The sequence below is a fragment of the Branchiostoma lanceolatum genome, chromosome 16 (genome assembly GCF_035083965.1).
Source record: "Branchiostoma lanceolatum isolate klBraLanc5 chromosome 16, klBraLanc5.hap2, whole genome shotgun sequence".
Classification (NCBI taxonomy): Eukaryota; Metazoa; Chordata; class Leptocardii; order Amphioxiformes; family Branchiostomatidae; genus Branchiostoma; species Branchiostoma lanceolatum.
The window spans coordinates 4,421,438-4,442,170 of NC_089737.1; the positions used below are offsets into that span (position 1 = coordinate 4,421,438).

Below are 20,733 nucleotides of genomic sequence, written 5' to 3' on the forward strand. Positions count from 1 at the left end.
TGTATTTTTCTGTCAGTAAAATGACAACAGATAACAAGCATGTCTATAGATGGACTTTCCCTCCTCACTTAAAATGTATTCACCATCATCCGGTCTGTCTTTGTTGTTGTTTACAGTAACCAAGCCGGTCATGACGGCGGGACGCGACACAGCCGAGGAAAAAGAGATGCTACCGGTAACACATTTCTCATCAAAGTTTTTACAACGTGTTAATTATTTGTTTCTCGTTAACCAGCATGCTAGAACTAAGATTCAGCACATACATTAGTGACATTATCACAAGTTTTGAAAGTTTTCGATCATACGAAATGGCAATGCTGTCAACTTTCTGATTCCTTTTTTACTGTACGAATTTGCAGTGACATGTAATGTTTTTGGCGATGCCTCAGGGCCATAGCCTTCTTAGCTTTGGGACTGGTTGGAAAGTATGTTTGATAGCTGGAAGTTTTACTTGGCCTCACCATGCATTTTCAGCCAAGCATATCGAGTTATACCCCCTTTTTTTATAAGTGTGTTGGGTTCTTTTGCGTGTATAAGTTGACACCTAAGGGTAGTAGTAGAAACACGAAACTGTTACAGTAACTTGTTAGACCTATTTTGAAGCAATTTGTTTTATCTACAGTATCATTCAGAACGAGGCCATCGAACCAAACCGCCATGTTGGGCGATACCGTCATCCTCCACTGTTCTGCGCATGAGCAGAATGACGTCTCTGTCACGTGGTACAAAGGCGGGAAAGCGTTGACACCGCCCTTCACAAGGACGATATTCGTCCTCTTCAACAACGATCTGCTCGTCATTGCTAACAGAGACAGTGCTGATAAGTATACATGTGAACTAAAAAGGGGAAATGCAAGGATATCGGCTGACGCTTGGATATCGGTACATTCTGGTATGTTCAAGTCGAATTCTTTACGTGAAAAATTATCCCTCATTTGCATTAGGTATACACTTATGGCATAGAAAGAGGTGGTGTGTATAAAAGTTTCTATTTCTTAATTTTTTTATGATAGTGTAAAATTTATTTTAGAATCTAGCACATTGTTCAGCTAAGGTTATTGTCAATAACTATAACATGTATTGTTTCATATTTCAAATTCATTTAAGTGCTTTGAAGTCGTCGACATCTTTGAAAATCATGATCAGTTATTATCATTTTGCTCCTCAAAACTTTATACAGCACAAATCTTGCTTGATGCTATATAACGTTATATATGTTGTTAAACATTCTTGTTTTTAAATATTCAACTTTTTTAGGTAAAAACTTTTAATTATTTCTTTACAGAGATGAAATTCGTCGAGGCTCCAATCGACGCTACCGTACAGTTTGGGGACAGTCACGTGTTCAGATGCAGCGCGTCCGGAACAGACCGGATCACGTGGAGCAAAGATGGCCAGCCGCCGAGCTCGTTCATCGACGGGGAACGCGTTCTGCAGAACCGGGGAGACCTGGTGCTGACCTCCGTGACCCTGACGGACACTGGCCGGTACACGTGCGAGGCGAGAAGGGACGGAGACGGCCACGCTATTGAAGCCAAGGCTACCCTGGTTGTTGATGTCGACATTGACGGAGGTACCCATCGTGCTTTGCGTGTGCTTTGTTGTCACGTGATCATGTCGCGTAAAGTGTCGGCCATGTTGGTGGGCCAAGTGTCAAATCATTACGTCACAGAGCTAGAGAAGATTTCTCTCTACCTCGTCATGCCTACTTATTATCTCCATGAAAAAAATACTTTTTTCATGGGGATATTACTTTGCGTGCGTTTGCGTGTGTGTTTGCGTGTGTGTATGCTTGTGTCACTGTATGCTTAAAGTCAGCATAACTGAAGATCGTGTAGATGAATTGTAATGGTATTTAGTATGTGGGTAGTTGTTGGGAGGAGAAAGGTCAAGGTCGATTTTGGGCCCCCTGGTATGTGTCACTAGAACTGCAATGGCGTATTTGTAATAATCTTCTAAGGAGAATAACTGAAGAAAGGAACAACAGATTTTCATGTTATTTGGTATGCAGGTAGGTTGGACAGAGATGTACAAACTGAAGTGCAAATTATGCAAATTGGGACCGAATTTGCATAAGTAATGAGGAATATCTACACCTCCATTCTAGGCATATAGTTGGAGGTTACACCTGTCACATCTGTTAGTCTCAAGTCTAGGACAAGAATTCCCCAGGTCCTAAAAGCTGGTAATGAGGAAAATCTATACCTCCATAATAAAACACATCATGTATAAAACCAAATTTCATGGAGATTTTGGGTCTTCAGACTCTTGTTATCCTTTGCAAGTTCAGAGAGCTACAGAATATGCGTGGCTCCTTTCAGAAAATACTGTTAACGCGTTATTGGCAAACGGCACATTTTAACGACACGAATCAAGTTTTTGCTGCATCTCATTTGTCTCATCAGTTTGCGGCCGCCCGTTCCATGCCACCGGTCCGGACGGGTTCATCACGGGCGGGAACGAGGTGGAGCAGGGCGCCTTTCCCTGGCAGGCCATGCTGTGGGACATCAGGCCGACAAGAAACAGGTACCGTACCTAGCACACAGAGGAGGCCATGCAACTATCCCAGCATTCTTTGCAGTACATATTCAAAAGTTCCCGGCACATTGGACCAATTGCTGACGTCACGGTTCCGTAATATATTGAAAGACTGCAGCAGGATAGTAAAAAATTCACCTTTACCTATTTTGTTAGGTTTTCCCTTCGTCCGCCAGCCAAGCAAAAAGAAAACCTGACAAAATATATAGAAAGGCCGTCAAGAACGCCTATAATGATGTTAAAAAGCTGGCGAAGCCTAACCTCTCCTTGTAGAGTAACGTTGCTTTTACTCCTCTTGCTAAGCAGTATTCTTTTAATATTATTTTCAGGTTTTTCTGCTCGGGAAGCCTTATCAACAAGCGTTGGGTCATCACTGCAGCTCACTGCATCCGGGAACTTGGCCTTACCGAAAAGGACTTCATCGTTCGTCTCGGAAAGCACACCTCTGTGCGGGGGGTGCTCGAAGCTAACGAGAGGTATGCAAGAAAATGTTTTGGCGAAGCCTTTAAGGCGGGCCTTCCTCGTAGCACTACGATACAGTTGAAAGTATGCCAATATCCCATGTGTACTTCTAGGAAATTGGTTGATTTTGCAGCATCCAAAAGGTGTTTGTAAACTGCAAAAATTACATATTTTATCAAACTAGCCTAAGCTGGCTGTGATAATCTTCTATTGTAGCAAGGGCTGTTTTGATAACTTTCAAGGCGTAGCATAAATTGTGAAGTATAGCGTGCCATTCACAACACACTTTAGTCATTTGTTGGACTTTTTTAGTGCTGAAATTTTGAAACAAAATTGACTTAGCCAGAAATGACAAAAACTGCTACCTACGATTTTTTAATGCGCTTTAAATAATTGCAATTATTAAACGTACATCGGGCACTTGACTTACAGGAAGCCCAAGCAATATCAGGGCCCGAAAATTGGATCTTGAAAGTCACTTTAGTTAGTCATGTCTATGCGTGATTAGTTAAAACAACACTATCACAATGTATAGCAAATGTCCATCATGCAAAAATACGACGCCGTTGTGATGTGAGAACTCACTGAAAATCGTCGCCGGGGTTTTTCTAGGGAATCATTGTACGGCACGTTTTTGCGCAGTTTTGAAATGCTTAAAGTATGAAGTTACTATAAAAATGTGCCAAATAGTGTTAGTAAATGTCACTACCATAAAAATTTCAGCATTTTGTAAATTTCAATATTCTGGGCCCTAATATTGCTTTGGTTGCCATTAACGTATCGTACACTTTTCACAGGTCATACATTGTCGAAAAAATAATGGTACATCCTGAGTTCAACGGAGACACCTACGAATCTGACGTCGCACTTCTCCAACTGGCTCTACCGGAAGTGACGTTGACCGAGTACGTCCTGCCGATCTGCCTTCCGGAAATCCCCGAGGCACGACGACTGATCCGACCGGGAAACATCGGTACCGTGACGGGGTGGGGCGCCCAAGCGGTGGGCGGCAAGACTTCTGAGAAGCTGATGAAGGTTATTATCATTTTATACCTTCACTTAGTAGACAATTCTGCTAGAGGCCTCGTTCAAACAGCATTCACCTTCAAAATCTACATTGCACGCATTCAAATCATTGCACTATGCTCAAACTTTGCCTCAGAAAATTTGCCGAGCTCGAGTGTGTTCGAGTGAAATCTGAGTCTTCTTTACCGAATGTTCTACATTCATCCTCCCAGCAGACCCGATATGTTCGTTACCTCCCATAGCGGCCCTGCCCTTCTGAGCCCCTGAACACGGTTCTGGCGACGTCAACACCAAACAGCTTTCAGCCAATCAGAGGGTTTGCTAAACCTCATCTCGAGCAAAGCCGCAAAGGACGCTGGGAAGCTATCAGACAATCAGCTAACGTCTTACATCGCTACTTGATTATTCATGAGCAACTAACGACTGTTTGTGCCAAATAAGGCTAGGTCATTAATAATTTATGAGCAACTGTCCGTGACGCCCCCAGAAGACAAAATCTCCTTTCAAAAGATCAGGGCTGAGACCGGGAGGGTTTGCCGAACATTTCCCTAGTGGGTTCCAGCGCTGATTAAGGAGGATGACATTCTGTTGTTCACATCATTCGTTTTTCCTTAACCACTTTTGCCCTTTTACTTAACTGTTCAGTCTGCTTGTATTTTGGCTCAGAGACTGTCCAAGAAGCCCTGTCGTCACTCAGAAAATTCATAATTTGCCATTCCGTGTTCAGGGGCTCGGAAGGGCAGAGCCGCTATGGGAGGTAACGAACATATCGGGTCTGCTGTGAGGATGGCATTCTTAGCGGTGTAACAAAGAAGTCAGTATATATGACCTAAAATTATGGAGCACGCACACAAGGCAACCTGTTCAACATGAATCTAAAAGTGTGTACTTCCCATATATGCAGGTCAGTCTGCCGGTGGTTTCCCTGAGACGGTGCCGGGACGCCCATCCTCAGTACGCCCAGGAGATCAGTCAGAACATGTTCTGTGCGGGGCGGAGGGAGGGAGGGAAGGACGCGTGTGAGGGGGACAGCGGAGGGCCGTTTGCAGCGTTCGACAACGGAAGGTTAGCAATGCATTTTCATATAAACACTCTGCTTTTGCACACTGTCTTCTAACAGTGAAATCCTAATGGTACAACTACTAAGCATCTTGCAATCGACTTAGTTTTGAAAGGCACGGTGATAAGGAACATCCTGGGTACTTTTATGATCTTCATCTTTACCTTTTAGAGCCCTGTCACACTTGTGCGTATATTCAAGTGCGTATGAGTTGCGCATCAACATTTTTTTTGCTAATTGGTTTAAGTAAAGTTTGAGGGGAAGAAGTTGTTTTTCACTTTTACCCACCGTTGTGAAGCCTGATTATCGAACCAAAGAAGTGACTTCTTCGGCTGCAAACTTAACCTAAACCCAAAATACATGTTAATACGCAACTCATGCGGGCTTGTATGTACGCACAAGTGTGACAGGGGCTTAACAGAAGTTAGCTGCGTGGCTAATGCGTTATGAAAAGCGGCATGCCTTTTGATACGCCCTTTTGCTGGTGCACCTTTTATGTAACGTAATATGATTCACTAAATTCTTGGCAGTTCTTGTGTTTATTTTGTCAATTGTTTTTGTTATAGTTTAACATTTGCTTTGTTTGACATCTAGTCATCTAACAATGGAATAATACTTGGCCGTGATATTTAATCAGTTGTTTTAATTATCTGACTGTTTAAGAACGATTCTCTACACTGAATACGTTTCATGTGGTATTGAAACTACTGCACTGCATTTACAATCTCTAAGCAGATCTACACGGGACGCGAAAATCGTATATGTTTGCCAGAGAAGCTCCAGTCAGCCAGATAAGCTACGGTGCGGACTGGGGCTTATCTGGCTCAAGCATTTACGATTTTCGGTGCACTGTGTAGATCTTCCCGGAGATTACTGCATTTAGCCAATATGGGCATGAACGTAGTCTCCAATCAGACCCAACGATTGCACAGTCCGTATCCGTGGAGATCTGCTTGGAGATTACATGAACGTGCAAATAAAGATCATTGTCATTGTCATTAAAAGTTTATCGAACGTTCCTGCTTCTCTCTTAAGATGGCACCTGCTAGGTGTAGTGAGCTGGGGTGACGGCTGCGCACTGAGAGGGAAGTATGGCGTGTACACCCGTCTGCACAGGTTCCGCGACTGGATCATGGAACACACCGAGGAACAGGGTAGGTTATTGTGACTAACCTGACTTGCACGCTGCACAATGTTTTTGACATAGACCACTCCAACTGTCATTGTAGTATCAGTCGGAAAAAGCGGAATAATTTCTGCCCTACATTGAGTCTGTGTGCATTGTACAAAAATGAATAATAATAATGCTTTATTGGTCAGAAATTACTAATGCTATGGCAGCCAGTGCTGAATTGCTGCAGGGTTTACAATCTTATAATACAGAACAGATACATATTTGCTCCAAACTTGCACTTTGTGGAACTGTCGCAAGGGTCTTGGCGGCTGCCATTCGGCGCCGTCAGGTGATCTCAATACGGCCTTCCCCAACTGAAGTCAGGTACCCATTTACATCTGGGTGGAGTGAGGAAAGACGTGCAAAGTGCCTTTCCCAAGGGCACAACATCGGGCATATCGGGGTTTCGAACCCCTGACCGCTCGGTTCTGGGCGAAACACGTCTACACGGTGCCACGAGTCACGACTAGAGATGATTAGCTTTCCAATGAGCTAAATGGAAGTGAGGTGATATATATTTCAAGTTTAAACATCAAACGTGTCACCTATGAGCACAGATGATATTTGATTCTGATGGTTAAACTTGACGTCATCTATATATTATACAGTCATTGACGGCTGCGCCAGCAACCCCTGCCAACATGGGGGCGTCTGTGTCAGCCAGCAGAGTGGGTACGTGTGCGAATGTCCTGCTGGGAGAAAAGGGACTCACTGTGAACAGGGTAAGTAGGGAGTGTCCTCACGAAGCCTTAAGTTATTTCGCCCCATAGGCTTACATGTTATAAAACGTGTTTTACATGGGCGCGTTCGTAATGAAGCTATAGGAAATGCACCAATGTCATTCATTCTCTGTTGAGCACATTTACCCTAGATCATGCAAGAAAAAAATACCAACAGTTTCACTACATGAATTCTCTTTTTATGGCAATTACAAACTGCACTTAGCAACACCCCCCCCCCCCCCCCCCCCAGGCACTTTCCAGCTGAAAGCGCACAGCCGCATCACTGACAATGTCCGGCTGTGCACGACCGACCTCGCGCACGGCTGACGATCATTACCTGCTAATTTCTTCACTTACAAACAAGCTTTCATCAGGTTGACGCTTGAGATCAGTTGGGCTGGCTAAAATGGTATTTCCCACCGATATAAACACACGTTCCTGCAGCCGTTCATGTTTTGGGGTACGGATTCTTTGGGACACGCGGAGTAACACAGGACTTAGATCTTAAAAATCATTACAGAATGAAGGGTTAAGAGCTTTAGCGGAAGAGGAAGGACGGGTCCGAAAATGTTACTGTCAAACCGTTCTTGCAAATTGCAGAAAGTAAATTTTTTGAGTGCAAAATAGTTGAAGTAGTCTAGATATTGTAAGAAATTATGAATCTAATTATAATAACGTCTTTGATTTAACTGATATCAGACACATCACTGATCTGACATAGTCTCTACCAGACTAACTACGCCGGCTATAGGGAGAATATTTGCCAGGGTTTCACTTGCAGGCTCCTTTGGATTACTATTCACTCTATTTGGCCAATTTCTACTATTTTCCGAGCCATCTGCGGGGCCTGGTAGAGGCTAGATCTGACATGATATTCTGACATTGAAGCCAAGAAATGTCACGACCGTACTATAATCTAAGAAGCCTCAGTAGGACGAAAAACAAACTTGATCGTCTCTGTTTTTTCCCCTACAGCGGTTGAGGAGTGCACCAGTGCCCCTTGTCGGAACGGAGGCAGATGTGTAGAGGGTCATGACCTCCCGTCGTGGCTGGTGCTCAGGCATCAGGGCTACTTCTGCGTGTGTCTTCAGGGCTGGGAGGGACGGAACTGTGAACAAGGTACCTTCATCCTGTTCTTACATAAATTACACCTGCAATTGTACAAAAACAGTAAGAAAGTAAGAAGCATAGGGGTGACCCCAAAGTTGCGTTGCGCAGTAGAGTGCAAAATATTGGAACCTTTATAGTCCCTACTTCAAATCTTTAAAACCCTTCTTTTCCTTGAATTTTTTGCCCAATCTGGAGACTTTTTTGGTCTTATATATTATTAGCTTTCCCATTTTGTTTGAAATGTGTTTAGTTTGCCATTTTAGTTGGCGTAAGGATAGATGTGAGTTGTTGGGTCATGCGGATGGATACATTAAAAAAAATTGGGGTTAAAGGTAGGAATTCCTTGAAACTGGCAGATTTCCTCGGAGTTTGAGCTGTACAACCCTCTGTTTTCTTTGCACCGACGTTTCGGTGACCATCTGTCACCTTCTTCAAGGCAATTCTGACTAGTTCACATAGCAATGCAGCGCAGGTGTTGCTGCTTATACATATTAATGAGATGCAATCCCAAACGCAAAGTATTTACATATTTACAATCACAGGGATGACATCACTAATTTTTCCTGCAAATTTACCGTCCTTATAGCAATCAGCGCATGCGCCAGCGGTCCCTGTGAGCACGGTGGGCAGTGTGCGGACAGTGGCGACAGTTACTCTTGCGACTGTCCACTGGGATACACCGGACACAACTGTCAGATAGGTGTGACTCTTTATTTTCACTTACTTGCTACTCCGGCAAGGAGGATGACGTCCTGACGTGGGAGTATTAGAAATGCTTTTGTTTCATGTTCGCAGCTAGAACTCACGTTCCCGTTGTCGCATTGGTGTGTAACTTGGCATACCATTTGCTAGGTTGGGCGTGGTGATGCACGATGTCTTTGTTACACCATAACTGCTTTTATCGTCAATGTAGTATCGTAATTGCACCCCTATATTGACGCGCATGTGGTATGGCCCTCCATTAGAGACCATGCTTTAAATCCGTTCCGACATCGCCCAATGTCGTAAGCTGATATAGGGTAGATTCTTTCGTTACTTGCTGTGATCGTATAGTCATAGTTACATTGTAAAATAGACAACGTGCATCACCACACGCAACCTAGTCTAGTTTAGTTTTGATGTAAACGTCTCTCTAGCCAGGCCCTACTAATAATATAGACAAACAGCCAACAACGAGTGTTTGTGCTACACAGACCAAGGTCTTGCTAGAATAGGCGAAACTGATGAATATGTTCAAATGAGATGTTCAGAAAGTGTTTGAAGCCAGTTAATTTGCCAGGGCCTCCAAATACATGTACCATAGGCAGTTTTGGGCTCTAACAAGGTAAGCCCACCCTCCTGAAAGCAAATATAGAGCCCCTATCACTCGATTCGTTAGCTCGGTCGCGTAGGGGCCCTGCTCTTTAGCCCCGGTAGAAAAGGTTCTGGCGCCGTCGCCGCCAAAACAGCTTCAGCCAATCAGAGGGTTTGCTAAACCTCATCTAGAGCAAAAGCGCAAAGGACGCTGGGAAGCTATCAATCAATCAGGTTACGTCTCACATCGTTACTTTAGGTTCAGAACCGCCAAATTGTGTCACATAAGGATAGCTCATCAATTATTCATGAGCAACCGTCAGTGACGTCGCCAGAACCGTGTCTACCGGGGCTAACGAGCAGGGCCCTTACGCGAGCGAGCTAACGAATCGAGCGATAGGGGCTCTGCTTTCAGGAGGGTGGGTAAGTGAGGATAAGCTGGGAAGGTACAATGGACAAATCGTTACCACCGTTCTATCTGCAGCCCGACCCGCACATCCAGAGTGTCCTGATGGACATGATCGGTTCCAAGACAGATGCTTCAGTCTGTCAACCGGAGTAAAGTCATATAACGGCGCCCAGTCCGCCTGCCAGGCCACAGGTGGTCGCCTCGCCCTGCTAAAGGACGAGGCGACAAGCAACTTCGTGGTTAACCAAGTGTTGAAGCCCAGGTTCGGCTCCGGCAGCTACAATCCACAAATCTGGTTCGGTCTGACGGACCAGGTGCAGGAGGGGACCTGGGTGTGGGACGACGGGACGCCGCTCGCTGATTGGTCCAATTGGTATCCAGGGCAACCGGACGATAACGAGTCCAATCAGGATTGTGTTGATTGGAGACCGTACCTCAGCTACAAGTGGATTGACTATGACTGCTCCAAGAATGGGTTTTATGTGTGTGAATATAGCAGACAAAAAAACGTCCCTATCGTTTCAGATATCAACGAGTGCGGGAGCAATCCGTGCCAAAATGGCGGCAACTGTTTGGACAAAATCAACGGCTACGAGTGTTCGTGTCAACCTGGATGGGAAGGAACGAATTGTGAACGCTGTACGTCAAATTTCTATGCTTTTAGTGACATTTTTGCTTATTTGTTACTACAACTTTAATGATACAACTTTATGCCATTACAATTTTTTTCATAAGTAAAGACTGCACGACGACGTCTCAAACATTTTTAGTTCGTGCATCGTATTGTGTTGTCACTAATTCGTATTTCCGAGAACCATAGTAGAATGGAACTCGTTGTCATCAAGTACTGTAGGAGCATCCTCACTAAATAGCTTTTAAGAACAGTTGCAGTCCTATCAGACATGCGAAAATTAGGTGTAACCGACCGTTCGGTGTAATATAACCAGCTGCTGCCGCGCCGCGTGCCTGCGAAGCTGGTGTGTTACACCTAATAGCGGTTATGCCGGCTATATAGATACAGATGCAGATATTTATAGTGCATGAACATTGTCAGAAAACTAAAATTTTTGTCATGTCGTACTAGCATATTGTAAAGTGAAATGAAAACTATTCCTATTTCCATTTAATCTTTCGATATTCAAATAGAACTTACGTGTTTTCTTTACTTTTTTTCTACCTAGCTGTGAACGAGTGCTGGCCTAGCCCTTGTCAAAATGGCGGACGCTGCAAGGACGGCCATAACAGCTATACGTGCGAGTGTAAGCTAGGATGGACAGGCCAAAACTGTGAAACAGGTAACGTTGCACTTTTCATATAATACTGGTTTTACTGTATAACCAACCAGATTACAGTATTTCATAGGACGGGACGCCACTCGCTGATTGGTTCGACTAGTATACTGTATAAGGTTGCAGACCACAGTATTTCTCCTATAGGGATTTATATAGTTAAGGATCCCAAGGTGAGATGCTTCGACGCTTGGAAATTTATAGAAAGGTGCACAATTAGGGTACCAGATTTTTATATGCTTGACTTCAAGGTTCAATCTACAAAATATCTGCAAAATGAGATTAAATTTGCCGGCTCGTTCTCTTTTTAAAGCCACTTTGATATGACCCCAGCGGAGGTCACCGTACTGCAGGCGACTTACAGTAGTCTGGCGGTAACAATATCCAGGCGCGAATCCAACCCGACCGAACAAACATCGTAATCAAACTCGTACTGTCTCAAAACTGACGTATTCCTCTGCCATTCACCACAGTTTCAGCCTCGCTAACGTGCACAGAAAAAAAACTACGGTCTTTTCTAGCAATGCGACGCACTACTTCGTACCCGAACTACTATTGTCCACGGGGGTCGCCCATTAATACTGTGTTCTGCGACCTTAAGACGACCTTGACCTTGGTTTTCTTTTGTTCATACAATGTAACAGGTTTAGTTGAAGAAGTGTACCAAAGCTTTTTGCAAACATCCGAACGGTTGCCGAGATATCGCCAGCTTTGCACTTCAGGACCCGGCATAGGGGTAGACCTAGGACAAGGCCAATATGACGGACCATTTCGCGCTCTCATTATCTAGACAAAATTTGCTATTCTGGTGGGTTTTTTCGTGGAAGGTATCATTAGTGTTTATTCTTAAGTTCTGAGTGATTTTAGGTCAGGTTCATGGTTAGTTACGACGCAGGGGGGGGGGGGGTAGAAGCGGTGTCCGGGTACACACCAAGTCCTATAGTTAAGGATAGGGGGCGGTCTTAGAGGCCGTTGCCATGGAAACGGCCGGTCTGGCGGCAACAAAAACGACCGATTTCAAGTGAGTCGACGTCAATTACTGATACACCAGTAAAATTTGACCGAATGCAACGTTTATGGCCAATCCCCGCTGGGGGTTAAGGTTGCAGACCACAGTATTTCTCCTATAGGGATTTATATAGTTAAGGATCCCAAGGTGAGATGCTTCGACGCTTGGAAATTTATAGAAAGGTGCACAATTAGGGTACCAGATTTTTATATGCTTGACTTCAAGGTTCAATCTACAAAATATCTGCAAAATGAGATTAAATTTGCCGGCTCGTTCTCTTTTTAAAGCCACTTTGATATGACCCCAGCGGAGGTCACCGTACTGCAGGCGACTTACAGTAGTCTGGCGGTAACAATATCCAGGCGCGAATCCAACCCGACCGAACAAACATCGTAATCAAACTCGTACTGTCTCAAAACTGACGTATTCCTCTGCCATTCACCACAGTTTCAGCCTCGCTAACGTGCACAGAAAAAAAACTACGGTCTTTTCTAGCAATGCGACGCACTACTTCGTACCCGAACTACTATTGTCCACGGGGGTCGCCCATTAATACTGTGTTCTGCGACCATAACCAACCAGATTGCAGTATTTCATAGGACGGGACGCTACTCGCTGATTGGTTCGGCTATTATACTGTATAACCAACCAGATTACGGTATTTCATAGGACGGGACGCTACTCGCTGATTGGTTCGACTGGTTTACTGTATAACCAAGTAGATTACTATATTCCATAGGACAGGACGCCACTCGCTGATTAATATTTTGGTTCGACTGGTATACTGTATAACCAACCAGATTACAGTATTTCATAGGACGGGACGCCACTCGCTGATTGGTTCCTCTGGTATTCTGAAACTCTACCTCAGATACAGAACTATAACTGCTCCAAGAACGGTTTTTACGTGACTGTGTGAATATAGCAGACTTTTTGTGGTCAACAAAACGTCTTTATTGTTTCAGGCACCAACGAGTGCGAGAGCAATCCGTGCCAAAATGGCGGAAATTGCGTCGACAAAATGAACGGCTACGTGTGTTCGTGTCCATCTCAATATGACGGAACTAACTGTGAACTTATATGGTACTTTTAGTGCCAGCGGTCTCGAACCGGAGTCTCTTTTACGATTTCGTGTGTAAGCACACAGCTTCAGGTAGAAGGGCTACTATTCTGCTAAGACATGTAGGACGCAAAACTTAATCTTTACGGTGAAAAGCGGTTTCTTACTGCCTTTCGTCTCGCGGAACGACGTCTCCCTTCCAACGTCCTACTTATCGTTGATTCTACACGCCATGATACTACTATATACACACACACAACCTTTGGACGCCGTTCACAGTTATGTTCTATCAACAAACCTGTACTTAGTTATTAGTTATCAATAATGACCTCTGACCTCTCATACTTAATCTCCAGATTAAGTTTATGTGTTTTATGGAAGTTCAAATATGCAATTTTACATTTAAGCGTTCAAGCCAAAAATTTGTATAGAAATGTTACTAGATAAAGTAGATGCTCTAAATTAGTTATCTGTATCTTATCGATAATCATACGCTATCTTAATTGCCCCTGTAACGTCTCGTGTGGCCTTTTACCAATAAATAGGTAAACATATTCGTGTGTGAGTGTTGTATCGTCACTTCGCGTGCTTCTTTGTAGTAACGGTATAACTTAAAACAATATCAGAAAACTAAAATCTAGATTATTATGGATGTCACATTAACCCATTCTAATCTGAACGGAACACTCTTTTTAATGCCGATTCCTTGTTGCAATTACAACTCTAAACGTAGGCAGTTTTCCTACTATTTTTGCATATTTGTGGACGAGTGTTGGTACAACCCCTGTCAAAATGGCGGACGCTGACAAGACGGGCAAACAGACAAAAAGCGGCGCGAATCCCGGCCCAATCACATGTTAGCATACCTGTCCTTGGTGCTGAACACAGAGTTCCAATGTTTTCTCGAAAATCTGATTTTCTTATAATATCTATTCCTATTCATCTGAAGTTTTTAGAATTAAATAATGATAATGGTGGTTTATTGGTCAGAAATTACCCGTGCAATGGCAGCCAGTGCTGAATTGCTGCAGGGTTTACAATCATATAATATAGAACAGATTCATATTTGCTCCACACTTGCACTTTGTGGAACTGTCGCAAGTGTCTGGGCGGCTGCTATTCGGCGCCAGCAGGTGACCTCAAGACAGCCTTCCCCAACCAAAGTCAGGTACCCATTCACACCTGGGTGGAGTGAGAAAAGTCGTGTAAAGTGCCTTTCCCAAGGGTACAACATCGGGGTATATCGGGGTTTCGAACCTGGGACCTCTCTGTTCTGGGCGAAACACTCTACCGATTGCGGCACACGATGCCAAGTTTTTTTAAGGAGGAAATAATACTGTATTCTTTTCGCAGCTGTGAATCTAGGATGCGCCAGCCAGCCATGTCTTTGGGGAGCAACTTGCTTTAAGAGCGGCCAGAACGGATACTACTGCAACTGTCGCAGGGATTTCTCTGGTAAAAACTGTGAAATCATAGACGGTAAGTGTGAAAATTTAAACTGTATCTAACACTATACTAGCAGAACATTCAAACCTACATTTTCCTGGTTTATTCATGGTATGTTTCTTAATTTCCTGTCTGAATGGCAAACCACCCATGATTTTCTAACAAATAACAGCTATTGTCAACAAGCTTCAAACATTTATAAATAAATAAATGAATAAACGTAGCACAAGAAAAAGTGGGAAAATATTAATGGATGACAAAAAAGAAACTTTTGCAGTTTCATTTTAATATACAAGAAATGACACTATAATCTAAGTGTGAAAATATTTACAGAGGACAAATGATAAAGGGAAAGTTTGCTCAAGTGTACATTAATGTTCCTGTATAAGAAAGGAGGACTGATATTACAATATTTGTCTTGTCTCTGTCCACAGTCAGCTCCAGATGTTCACGTTTCCCACGTAACATGCGGCGTGAATGTTGGATGCGTGGAGGGGCACTGCCGGATCCTATCGCCGGATTGGTCAACTAATGTCGAATCAGTGAATGAATGCCAAAAATAGTTACTCAAGCAACTGGATAAAATTTTGAAACAGTCAGACGTTTCAGACAGCATCCGCTGTCTTTCGTCAGTGACTAACAATAGGATTTTATCCTGTTGATTGAGTAACTATTTTTGGCGTATATTACTACCTTGATGTCTAACCTTCGTCAGCGCAGTGAATGAATGGTTTATGAAACAACAAAATAAGAAAATAACAACACGGTTTATAACTATGTAAAGGAAAGCGTTTTGTTGAAAGATAGGAATTAGCATTCGCATGATGTCTTTTGATATTGTCATATTTATTGTTCTAATCGGCATCCTTTTTTATCATCTGTGTATTCTTCATATTTTGTGCAAGTTTTATGTAAAACAGTTGTCTGAGTTACCAATAACGTCAAGACCTGAATGAATGTACATACGTCTCAGTTACAATGTCCGCCTTATTTCTTTTCATAAAAGGTAGTATATGTACTGATTTTATGTGCAGATGTCCGAAACCAGTCTAACTGACGCAGTTTTGTTTTCAGATTTGAGAAAATCATATTCAATATCAAAGTTGTGCCTATTTCTGTGATTGACGGGGATTTGATCATAGTAGTGATAAAACAACGTCCTATTGCGCATGTCCGTGGCGAATGGGTAAAAGCCGTACAGGGTGATGACGTCACAGAACGTCGTTCCCAGGATGTAGGCGATGAGCCCGGATGTTGGGGACTTCATGTCGGAAATCAGGGTTGAACGAAGCATCCTAGAATAATGAAAAGGACGTTGAAGTTTTCCTTCTCGATCTTCCTATACGAAGTAACATTCTTCTGTAAAGATTATGGTAGTTTGTAGCCTCTCTGTTTCTTCTCACCCTCCTAAAAGCAGGACCCCTATCGCTCAATTCGTTGGCTTGCTCGCGTAGGGGCCCTGCTCTTTAGCCCCGGTAGACACGGTTCTGGCGCCGTCGCCAGCAAAACAGCTTCAGCCAATCAGAGGGTTTCCTAAACCTCTTCTCTAGCAAAAGCACAAAGGACGCTGGGAAGCTATCAACCAGTCAGGTTACGTCTCACATCGTTACTTTAGGTTGGGAACAAATCAACCGCCAAATAAGGATAGCTCATTAATTATTCATGAGCAACTGTCAGTAACGTCGCCAGAACCGTGTCTACCGGGGCTAAAGAGCAGGGCCCTGACGCGAGCGAGCCAACGAATCGAGCGATAGGGGTTCTGCTTTTAGGAGGGTGATTCTTCTCAACTGTTCCTAACATCATTGAAGACGAATTTTATATAGATTTTATATGGTCAACAGGACATCAGAGAAAGGAAAGGCATGACATAAGTGAAACACTAAGAAAAATAGAAAACCGAGAAGGGCGGAGAAAACTAGTTGCCATGATTCTGTACTGTAGTGCCCCAGCGGTCAAATAGTTAGACTTAGGGATGGAAGAAGAAGAAAAAGAAGACGTCAACACACTTTCACAAAAATCCTTCTAATGCTTACCTTGTCATCACTACCGGCACATTACGTAATGAATACGTAATGGTGACGTCGAGATTATTTTTCTTCAGCACGGAGCTCAGAGATTCCAAAGCCCGTGTAACGGACACGGTGGTTGGTTTGACGTAGCTGATGACGCTGCCGTTCAGTAGAGCTAAGTTTTGGAGTATCGCCTTTCTCTTTTTTCTGGACACCAGATCTTTCGGTAGCTGTAGGGTTTTCTGTAGGTTCACGAAGGTCATGTTGGATTTACGTCCGACGTCCTGTGGGTAGAATGGAATCGAATAACAATGAAGGAAACAGGTCTGTGGCAACAATTTTGCGTTCCAATCCTGCAAGTCGCCAGTTACACCAGTTTTCAGCCAGTACGGTCAACTTTGGACAAGTGCCAACGGGAACAAGCCTACACACACACATTACAAACAAACAAACACTCAGGCAGACAAACAAACAAACCAAAGCTCCGTTTTCCCGGAAGTAATGATCCGGAAATATATGTTGACTAAAGGCGAAAGAAACAATTATGATTTGCACAATACTGTAATTGAAAAATGAGAAGACTGTAAGATGGCACAAGAAAACAAATTGATAATCCAGTTGAGTCAAAATAATCTATCACAATGACATAGTTAAAGGAAATATGCATCTTGCTGTTGAAAATCGTTTAGAATCACAGAATCGGTATGATTAACCAAAACTCTCGCACTATTGTGTGGCAAGACCCACAGTAGCATTGTGAAGGACAACGTTTCACCTTTTCATAACCTTTGATGGGCGCCATGTTGATTCTGATGACGTAATCGTGACTGTCGATCTCGTTCCCACAGCTGCTGTCGAGGAGAATCCCGCCGTTTCCGACGAGTGCGCATGTGTGGTAATGACGAACCGGCGTTGTTGTCATACAGCGTTTCCTTCGTTGGCATTTCAGACGGTTTTTGGCAAATTCAGAGAAATATGCAAAGTTTTCGAACGTCCTAAAGTACTTGAAGGTCAAAAGTCTGAAAACAAAAAGAGTTCGTTTATTATGCGTTTTGACCATACAATATTAAACAAGTCCATCTCAACTTATATTTCTAACATCATAAAGACACGAGAAGAAGCCGAACCTATGAATTAGAGTATAGTTTTAGAACCAATGTTTTCGATTAGTATTAGAAATCCTGTCAGTTTTATTATATGAATGTTACCATGTATTTTGTATCTATATGCCCGTGCTTAGCCCATGATAGAGCATGAATGTACAATAAAGGTTATCATTATTATCATTATTTATCATTATTGATAATCTAATGTATCTTATTGTTTCCATTTCACATGTGTACATTCGAAAAGTCTTAGGCACTTACATCTAGATCTTCAATGTGCGTTTTGTTTCAGCCCACGATATATGAAGTTAGAAAACCTACACTGGAAATTGTATTTACCTTATGCGGTTGACCTTTTCGTTGGACTTCGACGCCAGCTTTCTCGATTGAGGTCGACTCTCCACTTTCAAAACCCTAGCATGTCATGGATCAAAATGCATGAAAATTACAATAGCAATAGGAAGACAGCATGATATTTCTTCTGCCAAAATGAATTGTACTTTTTCTCTAATCCATCAATATTTCTGAGACGCTAATCTATATTAGTTACCTAGTTGTATCTGTTGCGTCTTCCAAGGAGGTGGTCTTTCTTGCCTGGATTCTCTGTTTTAGCGATGGTAACCTGAAACTTAAAGAAAATCCATAGCTTGTCAACTGCACTAGAAACTAGAAGGCCACCACACTTGCTATTAAACATTTAAAAATCAATGTTATACCACTTTGCTTTACTAACTAAATGCTTTATGTACATGACCAAGTCAAATACACATTGTCTTTTCCATTCAACCAATATTGACTGCTCAATTGTTGAAAGACGTTGATCATTAATTGTGATCAAACATAGTACGCAAACTTCAGTGTAGCCCTTCTCCCAATTGTAGCATGCTACTAAACAACATACAGTTGTATTCTATGACAAGTGTGTATGTCCAATTTTCTCTCACGACGATAGAAGACTATCAAAGCAGCATCATACATTCATACAAAGGCGACAGATCATATATACATATACAGCTTGTATCTCAGCCAATGTTTCTCAATGACGTACATAGTCTTATATAAGTCTTATAGAGCCCTTACCTTAAGGATGTCCCATAAGGTATGAGACAGTAGACCACCAGTAGCGTCGTTAAGATGACAAGTACAACGAAGAACGACAGTTGCCGTGAAGGAGTCGCCATCGAAAAATAAATCTTCACAAGAGCTGACTTTATAACATGAGCAGGGGAACAGTTGAGGTTAAAGGGACATTAGCCCCGGGCGATACCATTTATACGAAGGGAGGGGCACTATCAGAAGGTCTCAGAATATGCAAACAGGACAGGGGAAATCTAGAGCCTCTTTCACACTCTGTAACGTATATAAACGTACCAAGTGTCGCGGGAAAATCTTTAAGTACCTATAAAGAGGGGTATCTGTTTTCAGGACACGGTAAAAAAATGTCCGTAAAGACGGGGGAACAACAGTAGAAGTAAGATGACCTGGTTAATCATTGTCATCAACACGACCTGTCACCTTTGATCAGGTCAAAAGGTCGACTCATACGCCCAGAGTGCAGGATACAAGCTCCTATCGTGCACGTCGTACGGTAGATGTAGGACAGCCGAACGACAACCGTATGACAACCGAACGACAACCGTATGACAACCAAACGACAACCGTATGACAGGTGTACGACAACCGAATGACAGGTGTACGACAACAGAACGACAGGTTTACGACAACCGTACAATAGGTGTACGACAACCGCACGACAGGTGTATGACAACCAAATGACAGGTGTACGACAACCAAGCGACAGGTGTACGGCAACCCTACGACAGGTGTACGACAACCGAACGACTGGTGTACGACAGCCAGTTCGGGACCTTTGCAAGACAGTCGTGAATTTGCCGTGTGAAATATAGCTTTCTGTGTGACGTCAAAGGTTGTCGTAGATCTATCCTTTGACTTTTGACAGTTAGTTCTGTCATAGCGTCGCTGAAAGTCTCATTATATTAACAAAAATATGAAATTTAGAATCGAAGTTTGTATTTTAACTCGATTTCACAAAATGCATCTCGCGGCGCATGCACAGTTTAATCCATACAGGCTTATTCAGCTATAGGCACTAAACCAGTCTAAGCGAATAGATTAGAAAATGGGGGCCATTCATTAGTGTTTACCAAATTTCATATCATTATTGACTTGAGTCGATGAAAGGCACGACGCTCAAGAAGATTCATTTTACTATATTTGTTTAGTCAGGTCAAACAAGACTCAGGCCAACCTTGACCCTTTTTTCAGGTACTCCTGGGATTTTAAAAAAAATCATAGCAGCAATAATATTGATAATCGTACACTGTGCCCTACAGCAACACCATATCACAATATCGTCACGGTATCAACAACATAATATACACAATATAAGTGCACATAAATTACAACACTTTCATGTCTATATCTTTTAACACTTTGACTTTTGCCTCTTGTTATGGTCTCAGATTAGAATATGTTTTTTTTTCGTTCGTTTGTCAGAGATGACATATGCCTCACAGCCTTTTTGGTAAACATTAGGGGTGGGTACCGGTACCGTGTACCGGTACAAAACCGGTATTTCTTAATGGACCGGTCAAAAAAAAAACGGTCCGTAAAAAATCAGTGGACCGGCCTATGGACCGATTAGAAAATTCATAGTGCCAGGCGGCCACATAACTGGTCTAAGAAAGTACAAAACAGCAGATTTAACTTCGTTTTCGAAGACGTTAGCTGTGAATCATACCTAGAAACACTTAAAGGATTAGTAAACAGACGGCGAGAAGAGTATAATTATAATGTTGAGACAAAGTGCAAACCTAAGAAATTATATCGTTCCAGACATGACGTTTGGAGACTTTTGCGTGTGTCTCGCTCTCCAAAATATGATGTACTGCGACACTACTATAATCAGGTACAGGTACAGGTCCGGACCTGGACCTGACCCTCTGGACCTGGACCTGGACCGGACCTGAATTGCTTGTACCGGTACCCACCCCTAGTAA

At 42.9% G+C, this 20,733-nt stretch overlaps 2 protein-coding genes and 1 long non-coding RNA gene across 3 annotated transcripts; 1 reads left to right on the forward strand and 2 right to left on the reverse strand.

Annotated features, from left to right (window-relative positions):
- The first annotated feature begins 1,287 nt into the window (after positions 1-1,287).
- Positions 1,288-15,719, forward strand: LOC136422161 (uncharacterized). The gene is made up of 13 exons (XM_066409807.1): positions 1,288-1,573; positions 2,406-2,526; positions 2,868-3,014; positions 3,798-4,035; positions 4,931-5,091; positions 6,122-6,240; positions 6,869-6,982; positions 7,958-8,101; positions 8,679-8,792; positions 10,320-10,433; positions 10,976-11,089; positions 14,506-14,631; positions 15,033-15,719. Exons 1-13 carry the CDS (start codon positions 1,288-1,290, stop codon positions 15,128-15,130), a joined length of 1,896 nt encoding a protein of 631 aa, XP_066265904.1. The 3' UTR covers positions 15,131-15,719.
- LOC136421693 (alpha-2,8-sialyltransferase 8B-like) lies at positions 15,623-17,622 on the reverse strand. The gene is made up of 3 exons (XM_066409177.1): positions 17,383-17,622; positions 16,632-16,891; positions 15,623-15,893 (listed from the first exon to the last, which is right to left on the reverse strand). Exons 1-3 carry the CDS (start codon positions 17,527-17,529, stop codon positions 15,623-15,625), a joined length of 678 nt encoding a protein of 225 aa, XP_066265274.1. The 5' UTR covers positions 17,530-17,622.
- Positions 17,623-17,988: 366 nt separating this feature from the next.
- On the reverse strand, positions 17,989-19,016 carry LOC136421694 (uncharacterized). Its single transcript, XR_010753489.1, has 3 exons — positions 18,794-19,016; positions 18,264-18,341; positions 17,989-18,127 (listed from the first exon to the last, which is right to left on the reverse strand). It is a non-coding gene; the product is annotated as an uncharacterized lncRNA (long non-coding RNA).
- Positions 19,017-20,733: the final 1,717 nt, after the last annotated feature.

What these genes read in the sequence shown, in the direction of transcription:
- LOC136422161 (XM_066409807.1), top strand. Translation starts at nt 1,288, where the DNA reads ATGAAATTCGTCGAGGCTCCAATCGACGCTACCGTACAGTTTGGGGAC. An exon ending in AGGGACTCACTGTGAACAGG is followed by an intron (nt 6,983 to 7,957) that starts GTAAGTAGGGAG and finishes TTTCCCCTACAG; the next exon opens with CGGTTGAGGAGTGCACCAGT. An exon ending in AAACTGTGAAATCATAGACG is followed by an intron (nt 14,632 to 15,032) that starts GTAAGTGTGAAA and finishes CTCTGTCCACAG; the next exon opens with TCAGCTCCAGATGTTCACGT.
- LOC136421693 (XM_066409177.1), bottom strand. Translation starts at nt 17,529, where the DNA reads ATGACAACAACGCCGGTTCGTCATTACCACACATGCGCACTCGTCGGA. An exon ending in CCATCAAAGGTTATGAAAAG is followed by an intron (nt 16,892 to 17,382) that starts GTGAAACGTTGT and finishes TTCTACCCACAG; the next exon opens with GACGTCGGACGTAAATCCAA. An exon ending in GTGCCGGTAGTGATGACAAG is followed by an intron (nt 15,894 to 16,631) that starts GTAAGCATTAGA and finishes TCATTATTCTAG; the next exon opens with GATGCTTCGTTCAACCCTGA.